The sequence below is a fragment of the Coturnix japonica genome, chromosome 20 (assembly GCF_001577835.2).
Source record: "Coturnix japonica isolate 7356 chromosome 20, Coturnix japonica 2.1, whole genome shotgun sequence".
Lineage (NCBI taxonomy): Eukaryota > Metazoa > Chordata > Aves > Galliformes > Phasianidae > Coturnix > Coturnix japonica.
In genome coordinates, this window is record NC_029535.1 from 2,409,047 (window position 1) to 2,429,389 (window position 20,343).

At 58.9% G+C, this 20,343-nt stretch overlaps 2 protein-coding genes across 3 annotated transcripts; both read right to left on the reverse strand.

The window, feature by feature from the left end:
• Positions 1-378: 378 nt before the first annotated feature.
• On the reverse strand, positions 379-19,466 carry SOGA1 (suppressor of glucose, autophagy associated 1). 2 transcript variants are annotated; one of them, XM_015881370.2, is made up of 15 exons: positions 19,090-19,466; positions 14,380-14,604; positions 13,355-13,513; positions 11,137-11,199; positions 8,086-9,297; positions 7,008-7,127; positions 6,702-6,827; positions 6,177-6,407; positions 5,974-6,081; positions 5,646-5,813; positions 4,721-4,972; positions 4,576-4,647; positions 4,124-4,194; positions 2,432-3,881; positions 379-2,344 (listed from the first exon to the last, which is right to left on the reverse strand). In XM_015881370.2, the coding sequence occupies exons 1-15, from the start codon at positions 19,330-19,332 to the stop codon at positions 2,195-2,197; spliced, it is 4,650 nt and encodes a 1,549-aa protein (XP_015736856.1). In that variant the 5' UTR covers positions 19,333-19,466; the 3' UTR covers positions 379-2,194. The 2 variants fall into 2 exon arrangements, with proteins under 2 accessions (XP_015736856.1, XP_015736855.1); XM_015881369.2 differs by having other exon boundaries at positions 7,008-7,124; positions 19,090-19,444.
• LOC116654301 (H/ACA ribonucleoprotein complex subunit GAR1-like) lies at positions 19,386-19,851 on the reverse strand. The gene is made up of 2 exons (XM_032448637.1): positions 19,469-19,851; positions 19,386-19,398 (listed from the first exon to the last, which is right to left on the reverse strand). Exons 1-2 carry the CDS (start codon positions 19,789-19,791, stop codon positions 19,386-19,388), a joined length of 336 nt encoding a protein of 111 aa, XP_032304528.1. The 5' UTR covers positions 19,792-19,851.
• Between the last annotated feature and the right edge of the window lie 492 nt (positions 19,852-20,343).

Genomic DNA, 20,343 nt, shown 5'->3' on the forward strand with positions numbered 1-20,343 from the left:
ACGACAAGCAGGCACAGCACAGGGCGGGCAGGCGCTGTCATCGGGGCAGAGCGAGCCCTTCATGTGACCTTGGGGCAGGGACAGGGACTGCGGAGAGGACAGGGGCAGATGCTGCAGGGGCTGAGGCCAAACCTGGCACCCCCACAGCGTATTCATTATCCCCATCTCCCCAGGCTTGGCTGAATCAGCTCCTGCCTCTCGGTGATGCTGCCTTCACAAAGCCCCTGCCGTCCCTTGTCCCTGTTCCCATCCTCGTGGGTAACACCCAGCACCGCTATTTACAGAGTAAGACAGAACTGACTAATATTACAAATAATTAAAAGGCGGTTGTAAAAATGAGAAAGAAAAAAAAAAAAAACAAAACCAAAAAACCACACATTCCAAAAGTAGAGTCTTTAAAAAACCAAAACAAAGCCTAGTTTTCAAGGAAAATGCTAAAAACCACCCCGAAAGGATCTATGTACAGCAGGAGAATGCCGGCGGCAGTGCCGGGGACGTGAGGGTGGCAGGCAGGGATGCTGCCTGGCCTTGGCTGCTGGTGCTGGGGGCAATGCCTGCCCCACGGCTGGGTGACAAGGACCTCGTGGGGCCGGCCAGGTGCCCTCGGAGTGAAAGGCCATCAGTGCTGGGCCGCCTGGCCCTGGCTCATGCTGGTGTGTCCGGAGACACAGGCAGTGAGCAGCCATCGCGGAGATGCTGACGGAGGCTGCGACGTGGCAGTGATGCAGCCGTCCTGCTGCGGGCAGTGTGCGGCTGGACGGGAGGGGGCAGCAGCTGCGGCACAAGGAGCAGTTTCTGAGCGTGGCTGCGAGATGACAGCAGCGCACAGAGCCCCTGCGGCGATGTACACAACACGAGAACAACGCCCACAGGCTCTGGAGCGGGGTAGAGAGCCCCAAGGGTAATGTGCAGAGCCCCCAGAGCACCGTACACAGCCCCTGAGCAATGCAGAGGTCTCTGGAGCTGTGTACAGAGCCCCCAAAACAGTGTACATGGCCCCTAAAGCAATGCACAGTGCCCCAGGGCATTGCACACAGCCCTGGAGCCATGTGCAGAGCCCTCGGGACCATGCACAGAACCCCTGGAGCATCGTACAGAGCCTCAATGCACGGCACTCTTGGGGCCATGCACAGGGCCCATGGGGCAACATACACAGGCTCAGAACAATGCACAGAGGCTCTGGAGCAATGCCCAGAGCCCCTCCAAGCAATGCCTGCAGCTCCAGTAGGCAGAGGCACCTGCAGGCAGTTCCATCTGTGCAAATCCCTGCCCAGCCTCTGACACGCAGCTCAAAAATAGGTCAAGCAGCCACCTCGGAAATCTCCCTTCTTGCCCGGCACCAACACTGCCAGGATGCTGCTCTCCCCCCTCCCTGGATAAGGCTTTTCCCCATGGTGATGACCCAACCTCTGGGCAGTGGAAGCTGCGGAACCACAATGCAGCCTCCCAGCCCACAATCTCTTAATCCAATTGGTACATCTCCAATTTAGCTCATTTCGGTACGTTTGGTTTAAATTGCACTTGGTTTTACATTGCAGGCTGTTCGGAATTGGGTAGAGCCAAAAGCAGATGGAGGAATTAAAAAACAAAAACAGAGCGAGGAATATGGAAATTCAGCACTTGGAAGAACAAATAACTACAAGTGGCCCCAGGCAGGGAGGTGGGGGCTCAGCGGGGCTGAGGCTGCAGTGGGGGGGGGGTCCCACACACGTGCATCCAGCACCCGTCCCAGGAGCCGGATGGGAACGCCTCCGCACACCGCCCAGCCCAGGGACCCCCCCGCCTTCCTCCTTCACAAGGCTGATGCAACCACGCTGCAAGCAGAGCTGGCAGGGATGCACCCAGCATTGGCCATGGGGCGGATCCATCTGTCAAATCCAACCCCTGCTGTGCTTCACCCCTCCCCGGACCAGCAGCATCACAGCCACCGCCTCACATAGCAGCTGTCCCACTCATAGGACCATGGCAGGGACCCCGGTGCTTCCCATCCTGCCCGTGCCACGGCCACCCTGGTGGGATGCCCCACTGCTGCCGGCAGCCTCCGCCGCCCGGCGCCCTTCACCATCTGCTTCCTAAGCACCCCCACAAGAGAGGGGATGGTCAGGAGACAGATGCATCCCCAAGAGGGGCCCCGTGGGCTTTCTTGGGGAAGGAGAGTGGGAAGCAGGCCAGGCTGCGTGCCCCATCTCAGTCCTCACTCACTCAGCGGCCCGGGCTTCTCCTCCGCCCTGGGGATGTCTATGGGGTGCAGCCTGCACTTGGAGGGCGAGTGGCGGGCGGCGGAGCGGGATGGCCGGGCAAAGCAGGAGGTGAGGGACTGTGAGCTGCAGTCGCATGCCATGTCCTGCAAAGAAAGATTGAAGGGCAGTTAGAGAGGGCTGCAGTCATCCCCACCGCACAGCCCAGCACATGGGGGCCCCCACCTCATTACCTCGTTGGCCATGGCTGAGATGAAGTCAGGGTCCCGGGGGAATGCCTCTTTGCTCCCTTGGCCAGGGGATATCAGCTTGGGGTCCTCGCAGCTGCTTTGCTTGAGGACTTTTTTGCTCAGGATGCGGGAGGTGCTCTCGGTGGGGTGGTAGGAAGTCAGGCTGGAATGCTCGGTCTTCTTGGAGCCCTCCTCCCCTCCACCAGCATCCTTCTTCTCTGGGGGGGCTGTGGGGCTCTGCGCCCGCCCACAAACATTCCTGAAGAACTCCTGCACCAGGCCGTACTTGGGAGCCTCAGCCTTGGCCCTGCTGCCCTCAGGGCAGCCCGGCTTCCAGATGGACTCGGTGCTGCCCGCGTGCTCCACCACACTGAAGAGGCTGGACAGGCCATCGTTAATGTTGCTGAGGACGGGGCTGTCACGGGTGGTGGTGGAGCGGGCCCAGGCGGAGCCATTCTGCTTGCCCTGGTGCAGGTTCCAAAGGCTCCTGTCCTTGGAGGCATCCAGCTTGGAGGAAGATCTCCGCTGCAGCTTTGGTGAGCCGTACTTGGGTGAACAGCAGGGCCGCTCGATCCTGGCGTGCACCTTGTCCAGGGAGGTGGAGATCTGTTTGCCACGCACCGAGACGAGCGAGGAGCTGCGCGGGGACCAGCTCTTGCCGTGCAGGCTGCCACGTGGCAGGTCTGTCTGCAGGCCCACGCTCACTGTCTGTGTGGTCTGTGTCCCCACGTGGGCCAGCCCCACGGTCTGGCTCGAGGTGCTCTTCACTTTCCTCTCCAGAGAGCTGGAGCGGATGGCCTGTCGCACGCAGTTGGTGATCTCCTTCATGTCATCACTCATATTGCCAGAGATCTCCAGGTCGTGCAGTGAGGGGGGGAAGCGGGGCACTGGTGGCACCGTGCTCTCCCCTGTGCTGCTATCAAGCAGCTCTCGCTGCTGCTTGGAGAAGTTGCACAACCACTGGCTGTACGTGCTCTCTGCCCTGGCTGACTCTTCAGGCTCCTTGGGCTTGGCCATGGTGAACAAGAAGCCAGGCTCAATCATGATCTTCCCCTCCTTGTTGTGCACCACAGCTGCCTCCAGGCGCCGCACCACAGGTGGGCTGTAGTAGATGCGGATCCCTGTCTTGTCAGGTGCTGTATAGCTCCTCTGCATCTGCTTCTGGGCTGGGTCATGCCCTGAGAGGCTGCTGGCCCGTGAATAGTCCCAGGAGGAGATGCCCAGCTTCTCCTTGGCCAGGCTGTCGGAGACGGGTTGCTCGATATTCACATAGGTACAGTTTGGGGGAGGAAGGCCGGTGCTGTCCCGGATCCCGTTGGGCAGCAGCTGGGAGGCTGCAGATGACTTTTTGCCTCGGGAATGGTCACCCAGCCCAGGCACAGTCTTTCCAGAGAGGTAGGGAGAACAGTCGAGCAAGCTTTCAAACTCTGACATGGAGGAAACGGACTTGGTCCTGTGAGAGAAGAGAGAACAGGGCTCAGCAGTCACCCATCCAGGCAGTGGGACAGGGTGATGATGTGGGGTGCTGGAGGCACCACCCCAATGGGACCCTGCTGCGCACCCAGCCCTACTCACTGCCTCCAGGATGATAATCCTGGACCACAGCTGTGCCCAGATGGAGCTGGATGCTGATCCAGCTGTGAGAGCCACTGATAACCCCCACAGCATGGGGATGATGGCCACCACCATGCTCACCTTTTTAAGTTGGTTCCCTTGGCGTCTTCTTCAGAGATTGTCTCTTTGTCTGTGATTTTTTCATTCAGAGCCTAGGAGGACACAGAAGAACGCTCTGGTGGAGTCAGGCACAGGACCACAACACACAGATGTGTTGGAGTAAGGGCTGCACCCTGCTCCTCTCCAGCAGCACCTCCCCATACACAACCAGGTCCTGCACCTCAATCCCAAAGCTACACAGGGCTCACTCTGCCCACAACTATTTCTTAACAACTTTCTGAAGCCCCTGCGGATTGGCACAGCAAGATGAGCCATGCTCTCTGCTGTCTCCATCTACTTAATTCCCCCTTGCAACTGCTTGAGACTGCTGTTCAGGGAATGTTGCTGCAGGGTACACCCAACCTCCATCTAATTTTTAGCATAGACCCGAGCCCAACAGGAAGCCACAACACATATAGTCGTCTTTCGCCCACCTCTTTCCAGTTGCTGCCATGCTTCTCCATTTCGGAGTGCTTCAGAGCCCACGGGTTGGCTCCTTTCTGCAACTGGAGAACACATCTGTCACCAACATGTGCACAATGAGCAGAGGCAGATGACACATGCATGGGGACACCATACCTGGTTGAGTTTGTTCTGCAGGTCCTTCGCTTGCTGCTCTGCCTGCTGCTGCTCTTCCTTGAAGCGGGCCAGCAGCTCCACCTTCTCCTGTTTCCAGTTCTTTTCACTGATCTGCAGCTGCTTGGTCAGGTCCATGACGGCACTGTAGGATTCAGCCAGGAGATGCTGATGCTCTTCGCGCTCCCTCTTCAATGCTACCTTCCAGTCTGGTAGTGTCCGCTCCGTGATGCCTTTGCCTGCTTTTGCCTCCAGCTGCAGGAACACAGTGTTGGCAGCCAGATGGTCACCCAATGGGATGGGGGTTGAATGTCCCCACAGCAATCCTGACAACCCCGAGAGGGTGGCATCCCTGTGGGGCTGGCAAAGAGCACCCCAGAGCTGCTGCTGCTGGTGGCCAGGATGGCATCTGGAGCAAGAGAACTGGCACCATGGAGGCTCTCCTTGCTTCTGGGGAGAGGGGTGCTGGGAACTAGAGATGGAGACTATAGAGAAACATGGCCCAAGAAGTACTGGCATCACTCTCATGAGCAGATGCACAGCCACAGGCTGCTGCCAGAATGGCAAAAGGGAGCTGCAAACTGTCATCACCAGGAGCTCAGGGCAGACTGGGGCTGCGGGCTGATGGGACAGGAGAGGAAGGCTTTGGTGCTGCTGCAGCCTGGGGTAACGAGCATTGTGCATGACCAGAGCACGCTGAGCCCTGGTGCCATCCTACCCGCCCTAAGCAAGCCTGTCAGAGGAATAAAGTGCATCCTCTGCTCCCACTGCAATTTTCATGCCAGCTCTGTTGCTATAGAAACTCGCCTGCTAGAGTGGTTGCTCATTGTGATTCCTGCCGTGCCATGCTTCCTCCCAGCAGCCAAGCTTTGACTGACAATGCAGGCAGCCCCCCAAGCCCCACATCCCCCCCACTCCAAGCTCCCACCTGGGCAATGTGGCACTTGAGCTCAGCACGCTCCATCTCCCAGGCAGCTTTGGCCTTGGTGAACTGCTGCTGCAGCTCGCCTGCACCACGCCGCTCCTCCCTCAGCTCCGTGCACAGCTCCTTCAGGGTGACCTTCATGTCCGCCAGCGTCTTAATGCACTCGTTGGGCTGTCAGGAACCAAAGGTGAACAATGGGAGCCACCTTGGTGCCCCAGCTCTGCACACTGCCACCCCCATGTTACATACATGGGATGCCAGCAGAGCACAGGACCCCCCTGCAGTCCAGCAGTGACACCCAGCAGGGACCAATCCTGCCCACTCTACTCACCGTGTTGGGAGTCCAGGCATCCCCAGAACAGGTCCTGTTATCTGCCTGCTGCTGCGGGGTGAGCTCCTCCTCTTCCAGTAGCATGTACAGCTCCTTCATGCTGTTCACCTGCAGGAGATGTCGTGGGCAGGTTGCTGAGGATCCCAGCCAGGGACTGGGGACAGCTGAGTGCCCTATTGCCCTATTGCCCCTGCCCACAGTACCTCCAGGAAGTCATCGCCCTCGCTGTGCACCGTCTTGCCCTGGCGCCAGCACTTGAGGAACCACTTGAGCTTCATGAAGAGCAGAAGGAAGCTCTGCCTGAACTGCTGCGACTCCTGCACCAGCAGGTTCTTCTCCTGGCTCCAGAACTTCTGCTCCAGCCTCCTCTGCAGGTTGAGGCTCTGCAGTTCAAACTCACGCCGCAGCAGGGCTTTCTGGTGGTCCTCCTTCAGCTGTGGAGTGATGCACTGAGCCATCAGCATCCATACAGGCTGCTGTGCCTCCTCCCAGAACCAGACCCAGAACATGACTCTGCCCCAGGGGGAGCCACAGCATCCATGGGACAGTGGGGTCATGAAGGCAACGGGGAAGTCCTGCATGGCTCTACCCTCACGTACAGAGATTGGCAGGCTCAGCCCCCACGTTTCTTGAGGACTGTTCTGAGTGTCCTCATGCAGGTCACCAGCCTGGGGATGTCCCAGCTGTGCTCACAGGGATCCCATCTCCTGAGGGCAGCACCTGCTCACCTGGCAGATCTTCTGTGAGAAGTTGTCCACCTCGTCCTTCCGCAACTGCCTCTCCTGCGAGAGCTGCTCCTGCAGCCCCCTCAGGCTCTCATTGGCTTCTGACAGCACCAGCTGCAGCTCCTTCATCTGCAAAGGTATGGAGAGGGTAGTGGGTACCCACCGGGCAGGGCTCAGCATCTCTACATAGCTCCCTGACCCCGCATCACACCCACTGGGGCATCAAGTTCCAACTGGGGCATCACCAACCCTCCAGCCCCACTGAGGGGACACAGCTCCTGCTCCACTCTGGGACAGGTGGCTTCATACCTCGGTGGCATAGGAGTCGTTCTCGTCAGGTCGGCAGGTTTTGTAGCTCCGGGAATGTGTGGGGTCTGTGTCCTTGGTGTGGGTGATGCGATAAGGGTCGGCGTCCCTAAAATCAGGCTGCTGCATGCGTGGGCAAGTTAATGAGAACAAACCAAAAGAGCGGGAAGAAAAGAAAGCCAGAAAACAAAACAATGGGTTTCCGAAACAGTAAAGAACTACAAGACAACAAAAAGGATGATGAGGAGAAGGAACTTCATCACCATGGCGGGAGACAATGCGGAAACCAAAAGGAAACACAGGATGAGACACGTGGCCTGGATTGTTTGGGGAAAGGAAGGGAAAAAAAGAGAGAAAGAGGGAAAAAATGTGCAAACACCAGTTACGGTGCCATGCAGTGACTAGGGGGGACCGGGACCTGGGGCTGGTGGGACTGCAGTCCAGCAGCATGCAGAAAAATAGGACTCTGAACAAGTGAGTGTGCTCCAGAAAGGGGCTCATGCCCATGATAGGACCTACATCCCCAGTCACGTCCCCATCCCCGGCTGTCCTGGTGAGGAGGTGCACAGGATGCTCACCGTGGATGTGCTCCCCATCAGACTCAAATTTGCCTGGCCATCTCTGCTCTGCAAATTACCCTGTCTCAGTGCATGCCATAAGGCTTTTTCCAAGCTGGCTGCCTGCAATTCAGGGGGTTCTTAGGATGCCGCCCATCCCAATAAGCAGAGAGCATCAGAGGAGGGGACACTTGGCTCTGCAGGGAGCCTGGTGGCAGTGGAGGGGAGCAGCTGGGTCACCAGCCCTGTCTAGGCAGCTACACAGCACTGCAGCCACGCAGACTCCTGCCACCACCTCCTGCCTCACACACTCTGTTGGAGCAGAGTCCTATCTTGTCCCAGGTGCCACGGCATGCAGCGAGGTGAGCATTAGTTTGGGGATTGCTCTGGAAGAGGCACAAGGAGCGGGGTATGTTACAGGTTGGGGTTTGTTCTGTTAAAGCAGGAAGAAAAAGGCAAAAAAGTGGCAAATAAAGCAACAAGTGCTGTGGGGCGGCCATGGGGCGTGGGAAGGAGCCCCGTACCTGCAAGTCAGAGCCATGCTCCTTCTGCAGCCCCTCTTTGGTGGCCTCGTGGCTGCTGGAGAAGTGGAAGGAGCCGGAGTGCTCTTTGAGGCCGCTGGAGAGGAGGTCCACCTTCCGCATGAAGCAGCCCAGGTCCTGCTGCAGCACACCCAGCCTCATGAGGAGCACATTCATCAGCTTGGCGTCGCTGGGGCTCTCGCTGCTGTTATCCAGGGCCTCAGCAAGCAGCCCCCCCACGCACTCGTTGTCCAGGCACACCTTCAAGCTGGAGGTGAAGCCATTGGCATCTGAAATCAAGATGTCAATGGCTTTGCTGACGAGAGCTGCTTGGTCCCGGATGCCCAGCAAGGTCTCCAAGTCCTTGGCCTTAAGCAGCTTGCTGCTTGAACCGCCATCCAGCACCCTGTCCTGCACCTCAGCCTCACTGCCACGCTCGTCCCTCCAGCCAGCAGTGGGCACACACTGCGCTGAGTCACCGGCCTCAGCATCAGTCTCCAGCATGGGCCGGGTGGTCTGACAGGAGGCCAGGTCACAGCGCTGCACATTGGACATCAGGACCCTGTTCTCGTACTGCAGCTTCTTCACCTTGCCGCTCAGCTCGCTGATCTGCACCTTCGCCGTGGCCAGCTCCTCCTGCGATGGCTCGCTGACCACCGAGCAGCTGTCCTCCGACAGCGTCACATCCAGCTCGTGGTCCGACTTGTATTTGTTGAGCTCGTTCAGCAGGAGCTTGTTCTGGTCCTCCAGCTCCAGCAATGAGCGGCGCAGCAGGTCGGCCTCCTCCTCCACAAACTGCAGGTGCCGCCGCAGCTCTGCCACCGTGTCCCCTCCATCCCCGCAGGTTGAGGTGCAAGCCAGGAACCGCAGATCCTGCCCTGGCAGCTCCCTGTCCCCTTGGCCCTTCATGTCGTCCATCTCAGCCCGCAGGCCGCGGTTCTCCACCTCCAGCTCCACAATCCTGCGGCTGAGGATGTTGGCTTCTTCTTCCACCAGCTTGAGGTGGACCTTGAGCTCAGCCTCGCGTGAGTGGGGTGAGTCAGCAAGCTCCTCCACAGACAGGGAGCTGTCGAGGTCCCCATAGAGGGATCTGTACTTCAGAAGCTCCTCCTTCATGCCATCGTTCTCCTTGGCCAGCTTGGTCAGCTTCTTGCACATCAGGGCTGACTCCTCCTTGGCAAAGTGCAGCTGGCACTTTAGATCTGCACTGTCCTCCTGGGGACACAGAGGGTAGAAGTGTTAGGGTGACAGGCTGAGAGATGGTGGCTCTGAGGGACATGGAGCATGGACATGAAGGGGGGATGCGGGGACCTGGCCTTGACACCGCCCAAGATGGGGAGGAAAGCTGTCAGATGCCACAGGAGAAAACTCCAGCCACCAACAGACTTCCTCTCCCTCTGCTTTGTGGTGGCAGAGCAGCCACGTGTGTTTGTTTTTCTCTCCCATGCTCCCACCCCTCACCCAGCCTCTTTCCCCCCAGCCTTCCATCCCCACCCCCATCCTGTACCTTACAGCCCCAGCCAGGACCCTGGCCCTGTCCAGGCTCCTTTGCTTCCCCTTTGCTTGGAGCTGTGCTCAGGCTGACTTTAAATTTATCAATAACCAGATCTGCTCTTTGCTCCGAGAGACGATTTCTCAGCTATGGAAATGTTTCTGGACAGAGGACCAGGATTTCCTGACTCCCAGCTCGTGACTTCCTGTCCAATGTGGTCACTCTGGCATAGCATCTGCCCAGGGGGGACCCACTAGAATCACCCACCAGGTGGCACCCACCTCCAGCTCCCCCTGCCCCCAGCACCCCAGTGCCCCCCCAGCATAGCAGAGGTGCCTACAAAGCTCTAGGAGTCACCAAAAATTGTGGTGCCCCCATCCCAGAAGCACTGGCGGGGGTTTGGGGTGCTGCTTTATTCACCAAAATAGCCACAGGACAGTGTAGGGGGGGGATGGGGAGGGAGGCGGGAGCAGGGCCATGGGGCTGTTATCCCAGTCAGGCAGACATGACCTCAGTTCCTGTTTTTCCAGGAAAAAAAAGCTGCAGCCGGGCACTTCCCCCTGCCTGAGTGACCAGCAGCACCTCAACTGCTCCTTGGGTTGGGGACAGAAGGGACAGAGCTTGGTTTTCAGTTTATTCTCCCCCAACAACTCCATTTTCTATGAGTGCCCAGCACTGCCAGGCAGGAAAGGAACCCAAGAAGCTACTAATAAGTCACAGATAGCTGTGCCTGGAGGCACCCGGCCATGCTGCACAGGAAGCAAGCAGGGACTGGGGGATGCTGCCAGCCCAGGAAGCTGAGGCTGGCTTTGAACCTCCAGCACTGAGCCACAGTTGGGTCCCATGTCCCTAAATCAAGGGGTCTGTGAGGATGACAGCATGGGAAGCAAGGAAGCAGAGGGGTGTTTTACTGCATTTTGTCCCCACATGGGGTGAGATGTGATAGCAGTGACACAGTAACCCCAGAAATCCCAGGGTCACCATGATGAGATGCTTACAGCTTTATGGGGCTCCCTCCCTGCCCAGGCTTTAGGAGAGCAGCTCTACTCCCCAGAATAGATCCTGTGGCTGCCTGCCTTCAGAAGAGGATTTTTTGGGTATTAAAACACTCGTATATCTATCACCACAATGACAAGTCTGCCCCTCTGAGCCCTGGTAACAGCATTAACGTCTCACAGCAGCTCAGTGCAACCGCAAGTGACAGATAAAATCCCCCTGCTGCCAGCACAGCCCCTCCCCACAGCCACCCAGCAGGCTGCACAGGGCAGGGATGGTGACAGTGGCCTCGAGCTGGTGCCACAGGACCCCAGGCCTTTGCCTCTCGGCCATTGGCACAGGCAACAATGACACATGGAAGGGGCTAAAGGCACTGCCTGCCACTGGTACTGCATTGATAAAGGAGACAAGGGACCCCTGAAGACAATGACAGCTCAGTGCATCAATCCCTGCCTTGTGCAGGGGCTGGGGAAGGCAGATGAGCTCTGAAAGGAAGAGATGGCTCTTCCCTGCCCAGGATTTGCTTCCAAGTTGCAGTGGCCAACAACTGGCACCATGGCCCATACCTGCACCGACGGCTTCTTCTCGGTCTTCCCAATGGAGCGAGACCCTCTTTTCTTCAGGGAATTCTGCAGAGAGATGAAGGAGATGTAACCCACAGCCAAAGCATGGCACTCTGCTGCAGACAGACAGAGCAACCAGGACCCTCAGCTTGGGGACACTGCAGCCAGGGCACTGCTGACTGCTCACAGTAGCTTGAGAAAGGGACAGAGCACTAGTGGGATGAGCCCCTGGTGCTGGGGGAGCCAGGGTGTCTGACATCATGTCATGGGGTTTGGCCAGAGATGTCCCTTGCAGGCAGAGAGTAAATGGAAAGGCTGAGTCATGGGCCGGATGGAGTGGGGAATCCCAGGCTGGGATGGCTTCAGGGCATCCTGGCTTGGGAGCTCCTCTGTGTCTCTCCCTTGCCCGCATGCAGATGCAAGCACATCCCAGCTGCCTTTCTCCCATCCACCCAGGGATGGGGCCTCAAATGGGGAACTGGGATCAGCCACGGGCTCTCACACTGCTAGAGACAGTGACATCTGGGCAGAATGGGACACCGAGATTCCCAACCCTAAATCCCCCAGCAATCATCCTCCTGTCCCTCTGATCACCCCAACACAAAGAGCGCCTGGTAACATCTGAGGGGCTCCCAGTTATTAATGGAGCAATGCTGGCCCCCCCTCCGGGTCCCTGGGCAGACAGGGGCCAATCCCCAGGCTAGCAAAGACTGCTGAGATACAGGGAACCCCATATAGGAAAAAGAACCCACACAAGTTGACCTGTTCCCAGTCATGCAGTGCCATGCTGTGCCTTGGTGGGCGATGCAGTGAGGCTGAAGCCCCCCCAGGCTCACAGAGCTGGGGCTGCCCCAGGCACGTTCCCATGCTGGTGTTGAGGCCCCAGCAGCCAAAGAAAGCAGCTGTGAAATGTAAGCTGCTGCCTGTGCCAAGGTGCAGGGCTCCAGCTTTCCTATTAAGGCTAAGACCAGTGCTGGAGCTGCTCGAACCCCACCCGGGGGCTGTCTATGCCACGTCGGCATTGCTCACCCCGGCTGTGTTAGGGACAGTCATGCCCTTACCCCACAGCATAGTGGTCAGGGGACACTGCAGTCCCTGCACCCAGGATAGAGCTGAGGGAGGGGGTGTTCAGATCTGGGGATGCACTGCCCAACCCACAGCAACCCAACCACGGGTAAACCTCTTTCAAGCAAGAAATAAGTGGCCTCCAGGGGAAAGCCCAGCCCTGCCCAACCTGCTGCTGTTTGCACGCTGCTAACAAGCTCTGCCACTGTTTCACATCCTACAGCAGAAGGGAGGAGGAGGCTGAGGCTGGTAACTCACCCTGCTAACTCGTTTCCTAATTAGTGTTCTGGAATAGGTGAGTAACCCCAGTGCCTGGGGAAATGCCCTTTCCAAGAGCGGATGTAAACCCATGGTGCCTGCTGTAGAGCCCTGCAGGAACTGCAGGAACACAACACTCAGTCCCCACAGGGCTCATCTATGGTGACAGCCAGGTTTGTGCCCGTTAGCATCCCACCAGCACAGACCTGCCAGCCCCAGGGAACTCAAGCAATCTCAAGCACATAGCAGCCTGTTCTGCACCAGCCAGCAGCAGCCCACTGGGGCTCACAGGGCTGCAGAAGGGACACCTCCCATTCTATTCTCACAACCTACTGTCCCCACCCCTGTTCCTACACAGACAGTGAGGGCATCAGGGCTGGGCAATGGCACCACATCCTCTCTGGCATGCTGCCTGCAGATCCCTGGGGACCCATCGCATCCCAGGCAGTAGGGAAGTGGGTTATGAGTGCTGTGATGGATTACGTGCCTGTGCTGTCACTACGATGCCTTTCCTGTCACCTAGAAGGGATGTCCCCTCACTGCACTGGGACCAGCAGCACTCCTGGCCAGGAGCTTGCTCCAGACTAACGTATCTGGAGTCAGATACACAGATACACAAGCACACATGTGAATTTCCAGGACACACACAGAGGAACCATGTGTGCCAGCTATGCCCCAAAGGACAAGCCTGATCAGTGTGAAGCTGTTCCCCCTCCCAGGCAATCAGGGCACAGCCCAGCATCACTCCACACAGAGCAGCACCGCTCGAGTTTCATGAGCATCTGCAGCACGGTTTGGGTTTCAGCGATATGAATGCCCTGTGGCACCAGGCCAGGCCACCTGCTGGGGGCTGAGCCTTGGGGTCACCCCCTCCACGTGCCCCCTGTGTTCCCCTCACCTCTCGGAGCTTGTCCATCTCATTCTGTACCACTTGCTTGGCCAGCTCCGTCTCAATCAGTCGCTGGCGCAGGTCCTCGTTCTCCTCCTCCAGCCTGATCCTTTTCTTTTCCACCACCTCCAGCTCATTGTGGAGCCGCACGGAGACATCCTTGGCCACCTGGGGACACAGTGGGACCGTCACTGGGCTGGGTGCAGCACACTGGGACCACAGCACAAGGGCAGGACCTCATGGGCACCTACCAGCCCCATACAATACCCACAGAGATTGCCACAGGACTCTCTGGAGCAGACACCATGCCAGGTAACATGCTGTCCCCAGTTCACATATCCCCTTCATCACCACCATTACTCCTGCCCCTGCTTCTACTGGTCAAACCCTGCTTTCCCCAAGCACAGCACAGTGCTGTGGGATGGATGCCCGTCAGCTTTTTGTGCTTTTTTGTCCTCCACTGTGCTGGAAAGCAGCTGCTGCGTGGCTGGGAGGGGAGAGGAGCAGCCCCTCGGGAAAGGAAAGACGAGCTGCTGCATTAGGTTACGGAAAAACTGCACAAGAGCCCCCAGAGCTGAGTGAGTCCCTGCTGCAGCCCCTGTGGGGGGCATTGCTCAGGGTCAGCACAGTGCTTGGTTTCAGGCTCCTCTGTCACCTCTTTCCAAAATCTGAGCTGCTCCTTGAGCCACTCCCCAGCACTGGAGACATCCCCTGCTGCCAACACTCCTTCTGGCAGCAGCACAAGCGATCAGCAAATACAGCTTAACAGCAGGCTGGTGGCCGGGGTAAGTGATGCGAGGCCATCTCAGAGTCATCATCTTGTCCCTGTCCCAGCCTGGGACCTTGCAAGGCTCCCATAATGGCCAAGACAAGAAGCAGCTCCCAGGTCCCCAGCTACAGAGGAAAATTGTGCCCCAGCAACTCGCTTCCTATCTCAGCCCAAACTGCTTTAGGACAGATCCCTCCCCAACCTCTATGCACTGCCCCCAGCACTTGGGATGGGAGATGTGGGAAGCAAACCCCCTGAGCATCACCTTGACATCCTGCTCCAGGCTGTGGATGAGCTCTCCATCCACCTGGCCAGTCTGTGCCACACGCAGGCTGCGCCGCTCGGCCTTGCGCAGGCGGTACTGCAGGATGCGGCACGTCTTGCTGGCCTGGTCCAGCTGCTGCCGCAGCTCCTGCAGCTGGTAGACGTCCTCCTCCATGTAGACATCTCTCATCTCCAGCATCTCAGCGCGCAGCTCCTCAATCTCATCCTGCAGGGAGAGGCATGTTGGAGAAGTCAGAGCCTACAGCCGGTCAATCCCTTTCCTTGCCCAGCTGGCAGCATCAGGCCTGATGTGCCCCAGGGGACGGCTGACCCTTCTGGATGCCAGTGACTCATGGACAACTCACCACAACCCACAGGTCCCCTGTAGGATGAGAATGTGGATGTGAAATCACATGAGCCCCATAGAGCTGTAGGGGACTCTGGGGCTCCCGGTGAGCTGAACACCACGTGTGCCGCTGCCAGCACCTCTCGTATAAATAAACCAAAATAAAAGAGGAAGATGGGGGAGGGAAAGGATTCACCGTGGGAGCAGCCCAGGCAGCAGTTACAGTGAGAGAAATGTAGGTCGCCTTGCAAAAGATGTGTCAGGAGGAAGGAGGCAGGCACAGAGCAGAGAGGCAATGCAGGGACATGAGCGAAGCTGCCAGCGCTGAGCCCTGAGGCTGCCCCACTGTTTGCCACCAGGCAGCCACAGAGGGGAGCACGAAGCTGGGCTGGCAGCACACACAGCGCCTGGAGCTGCCCCAGATTTGGGTGGCAGCCATTCTGCCCAGCTCCAATACAAAGCCCCAGCTGCATTTTCCCTTTCTACAGCCCCCCCCCCTCAAAACCACCACCCCGAAAAACAAAGCCTGAGGGCGGCAGCTGCAGGGATCAGCCACAGTCGCACACTGTTGGCTTTTGCAGTGAGATGGCAAATCGGGGACGTCACCGAGACAATCCCTGATTATCCCAGAGCTGCCAGCACTGTGGTGGCTGTGTGGCACCGTGCCGGGGCTCTGGAGCAGGCAAGAACCAGGGGGTGACCCTTGGAAGGAGCAGGGTGATCTGGGAACTGCTAAGTCTGCCCCACTGAGGGCATCGCTACAGATACATCCCATGGCTCTAAAACCCCCAGGCACAAAGCACAAGGATGTACAGCACCAAGAAACATTGCTGTGAAGGCTGTAATGCTCCCCAGGGTGACATCCCTACTGGAAACCCCACACCGACTTGGGGTAAGAAGGCTGAAATCAGCCTGGGTTGGGTGGTTCAGGAAAGCTCCACCACTAAAGCTATTTGAATGGTGGCCTGAACAGGACTGTGAGGCAGCTGAGGTGCTGTATGGGACACTCCGTGCAGGGCACCCTGCAGTGCTAAGCTGAGGTAATGGGATTAGGATCGGAGAGCAGCAAGATGCCAGCAGGCTGAGGGCAGCTTAGGGCGCTATGCTGACACCCTCTGTGGGCAGAACAGCTCACCCTGACCACCCTGCAGCTGCACCTCTGTGGAGATGCTGTGCATATTGCAAAATGCAACCAGAAAATGCAGATTAATGCAAGGGTAGAGCCAGGAGCAGAGGAAATGCTTGAGAAACAGGACTGGCATTGCAAAAGCAACGTATGTGGTGCTGAATATGGCATGCCATGGAGGTGAGGGGGGTGTCAGGAGACATGATGGGGTGTGCAAAAGCCAGTGCTCAGCTTGTATTTGCATGAGCCGAGCATTGGCTATGGAGGAGCACAAGATAAACACAAACCCATGAGCCTCAGAGCAACTGCATCTTGCCAGTGCCGGCCCCAAAAGGCAGCACAGCATGAGCACCATCTCCTACAAGCAGAAAGCAGTGCAGGATGCAAAGCTGGATGATGCAAATGACAGCACTGCTGGCTGTCATGCTGGGGTTGGCAGCGTTTGGCTCTGGGGCATAGCCAAGCAGCAAGCACTGAGCCCTGGGGACAGCCCTGTGCAAACACTGAGCCCCAGCACAGGATGGAAAGAGCGAGGAGGGGCGTGGGTAGGGGCTGCTATACATCCCCATCTCTGTGCAGAGCTGGGAGCAGCAGGAGAGCCCACAACAAGCCAGGACCAGCACCCTGCAGCTGTACTGGGGCTACAGGGCACGCACAGCAGCTCACAATGAACTCTGAGCCCCCACTGGACAGAGGAGGGAATTATGCTATAATTTGCTACGGGAAAAAAATAGAGACCCCCCTAAGCAAGAGGGTCCTGGCACAGACCCCAGTCTACCATGCAATGCAAGGCTGGTAAGGGGCACCCTGTGTGACAGCACCAAGGGTTTCTTCAAGTGCTCCAAGAGCACAGCAGCCACCCTTCTCATTGTGCCTCACAGCAAGACAAAACCCAGCGCTTCCCAGCTTTGCACCTGCCCCCATAAATTACCCTGCACACAGCTGGGGGCTCACTGCTGGCTGGGCAGCGGTGATGGGAAGGGTGCTGCCAAACCCTTAGTGGGGCTGGGAACGATGAGGCCCTGGGGCTCATTCCAGCACTGCTGGTGTTTTGCTGAAAGCCTTTGTCAAATGATGTTTTTCTTCTAAGCCTGGGGAAATCGCTGCTGCAGGGAGCAGCGGGAGAGGCATGCTGAAATATAGACGTGCACCGGGTTAGTGCAGCCCAAGAGCAGCACAAGCTGGCAGCTTGCCCTGCCCAGGTGTAGCACCTCAGTGGCACCATGCACGGCCCCAATGACAGCACCCAGTCCATCCCCAAACCCCATCGCTTTAAATGAGACTTGTATCCAGCTGTAACCAAGCGATATTTCATCTGTAACTGTTCCAGTTAGCACCAGGATGGGCCACCTCTGACAGGTCAGACAGATCAGTGCCGGAGGGGAGGGAACCCTAACCCATCAGCATGGAGGATATGGGATGCTCAAAGCACTTTCAAGCCAATTTCACATCTCACTTCTGCTTCCCCACCCCCCCTGGGACTGCAAGGGGAATATAGGGCACATGGTTGGGGGGTCCAGAGGGCAGCACTGCCACACAGTGGGAGTGGGGACACCAACATCCCTGCAGCCCTTCTGGACACTGCTCCATGACAGGGCTGCTCCTTGCAGCAGAACACCCCAAGCCCTGCAGCCTGCCGTGACATCACGTGAAGATGGAGGAAGCAATAGCACGGCCAGCCGGCACAGCAGCATTTTCACACGCATTCTTGGAAACCGGAGGGGCCTCATCTGTATTTTTCCAGCTCTCCATAAATCAAAGCCCTTAAGCTCTTGCTGCTAATTCTGGCAGGGGTTCGGACACCAGCTGCGAGCTGGGGCTTTGCTAATGGACAAAGGGCTCGGCCAAGCATCTCCAGGGTGTTGCACCCGGCTCTCCCCAACACGTTCCCAAGCTCTGGCACTGTGAGGCAGACCTGGCCTGCTCCCACCTGCCACAATGAAGGGATGCCACCAACACAGCACTGACACTTGGCCCTTCTCATGGTGCTGCTGCAGCCTGGATAGTGGCATCAATGTCTTACCCTGAGGAAGAGGGAAGGATACAAAATGCCTGCAGCCCGCCAGGTCACAGCATCTATCCCCTTTCTGTCCCCAAGACACACATCCCCAAACCTGCCCTGGCATCACTGTGTGCCCATCAGCCAGTTGCAAGCCTGGAAAAAGGCCCCGGGGAGTCTGAGGCCCCCGTGGAGAGCAAGCACAGGGACTGGTGGAGGGAAATGAGCTGGAAAATCTGCCCCTGGGGACCTGCCAGTGTCAGGAGGCAGAGAGGACAGTGGCAGCATCCCACTTTGTGCTGTACCGTGCCATGCCATGTGCTGGGCTGAGCTGGGTTTCTCCACATTGAGCTTAGCTTGGCATTGCCAGACCATCCCATGGCATGACAGGCTGTGCCAAGCCAAGCTGAGCTCAGCACTGGCTGTGCTGTCCAGCTGAACCATGCCAGGCTCTGCTCAGTGATGTTGGGCTGAGCTGTGCTGGGTTGAGCCGAGGTAAGCCTTGTATTTGCCTGTGCCATGCCCACCCATGCCCAGTGATGCTGTGGGATGCCACATTGTGTTGTACCCAGGGGTGCTGTGGGATGCCATGCCCAAAGCTGCTGAACTGTGTCATGCCTGGGGATGCTGTGCCTTTCCCAGGGATGCCCATAGATTCTGAGCTACACTATGCCCAAGGAAGCCATGTGATGCTGTGCCCAAGCCATGCCATGCTATGCCCAGGGATGCTGTATTATGCCCAAGGATACCCAGAGATGCTGGGCCCTGCTAAGGGATGCCCAATGATGCCCAGAGATGCTAAGACACACTATGACTAGGAGATGCCATGGGATGCCATGCCCTGCCCAAGGATGCCCAGAAGCTCTATGCCCAGAAATGCCATGCCCAGAGAACAAGTACAATGACCACAAAAATGCTGTGTTACACCCAAGGACGCCCAGAGATGCTGAACTATGCTACATACAAGGATGCTGCGGGATGCCCAGAGATGCTGTCCTCTACTCATGTGTCATGGGATGTGCCCAGGGATGATGTGCCATGCCCAGCAATGCCACGTTGTAAGATAATGAGCTGTGCTGCACCTGGCACGCCGTGGGATGCTGTGTCCCGCCCAAGGATGTCATGGTCTGCCACAAAACGCCCAGGGATGTGATGCTCTGCCCAGGGATGCTGTGGGATGCCGTGCCCTGCCCATGGATGCCCAGGGACGCCGCACCCGGCGATGCCGCCCCGTGCCCACCTTCAGATAGTCGTTCTCGGAGCGCAGGTCCTCCAGCTCGCGGAGCAGCCCGTCGGTGCCGGCGTCCAGCAGTTCCTCGGTGAGGTCGGAGAAGGCGAGCGAGGTGCTGAGCTGCAGGCGGCTGCTGGCCATGGATGCGGCCGAAGGCTCCTCGGGCAGCGGCGAGGCCTCCCCGGCCGAGGGCGGCGGCGGCGGGGCTCTCCCCGGGGACTCGCTGTCGCTGCCGCTGAGCTCCAGCGACATCAGCTTCGCCTCCTCCGAGGCGCTGCAGTCCGACACCTCGGAGCTGCTGTCCGTCAGGCCGCCCCCCTGCCCCGGTCCCGGTCCCGGTCCGGGTCCCGGTCGCAGCGCCCCGGCCGCCGGCTCCGCCCCGCGGCACCGCCCCTTCGCCCTCGCCGCTCCGCGTCCCGCCGCCCCCCCCCTGCCGCCGCCCCGGGCCGCCGCCGCCGTCGCCCGCGGCCGCTTGTCGGGTCGCGGTTCCTTGCCTCCTCCCGCCCGCCGCGGGTGCCCGGAGCCGCCGCCCGCCGACAGCCTCGAGGCCGCCGCGCTGTGAGCGGAGCCGCCGCGCCGGCTCCTGGCCAGCGACCAGCCCGGCACCTCCTTGGGCCGAGCCGGGGACGGCGCCCGCTGCAGCTTCTTCTTCTCCGGGAGCGGCGGCGGCGGCGGCCCGGGCGGGCACGGCTCCGTCGGAGCGGCCTCCATGTCCCCGCTGCGCTGCGCTGGGCTCGGCCCCGGCTGCGGCTGCGGCTGCCGCCCGGCTCCGCCCGCCCCGCACTGCCGGGCGGGGACGAGCGCGGGCGGCGAACAAAAGGCGGCGGAGGGGGGGGAGAAAGGGGGGAGGTTTGGACGATGCTGGCGGCAACAGCGACCCCTCCGTGCGGCCGGGCGGCATCGGCATCGCCGCGGGTGAACGCGGGCAGCACCGAGGATGGTTCCCCCCGCGGATGGTTCCCCACGATGCCAGTGGTCCCTCCCGGGGCATCTCCGGCTGCACGCAGCCTCGGGGCGTCCCCATAAGGTCCCCAATCTCCCCCGCATCTCCACGAGCGAGGTCCCTGCAGGTATCCCATAAGGATGGGGGTCTCCCCTGGGTGGGAGCTCCCCCTGGGCATCACCGGCGGAGGGGAGCAGGGTGAAAGGCCCATAAGGGTCCCCCTCAACGCATCCTCGGCAGCGCAGGTCCCCTAGGAGTCCCTGTAAGTGCGGGTCCCTTGGGACAGCCTCAGCAGTACTGGTCTCAGGGGTCCCAGTGGT

What these genes read in the sequence shown, in the direction of transcription:
- LOC116654301 (XM_032448637.1), bottom strand. Translation starts at nt 19,791, where the DNA reads ATGGAGGCCGCTCCGACGGAGCCGTGCCCGCCCGGGCCGCCGCCGCCG.
- SOGA1 (XM_015881370.2), bottom strand. Translation starts at nt 19,332, where the DNA reads ATGTCGCTGGAGCTCAGCGGCAGCGACAGCGAGTCCCCGGGGAGAGCC. An exon ending in CCGAGAACGACTATCTGAAG is followed by an intron (nt 14,605 to 19,089) that starts GTGGGCACGGGG and finishes CTCTCCCTGCAG; the next exon opens with GATGAGATTGAGGAGCTGCG. An exon ending in TCAAGTGCCACATTGCCCAG is followed by an intron (nt 4,973 to 5,645) that starts GTGGGAGCTTGG and finishes GTGTTCCTGCAG; the next exon opens with CTGGAGGCAAAAGCAGGCAA.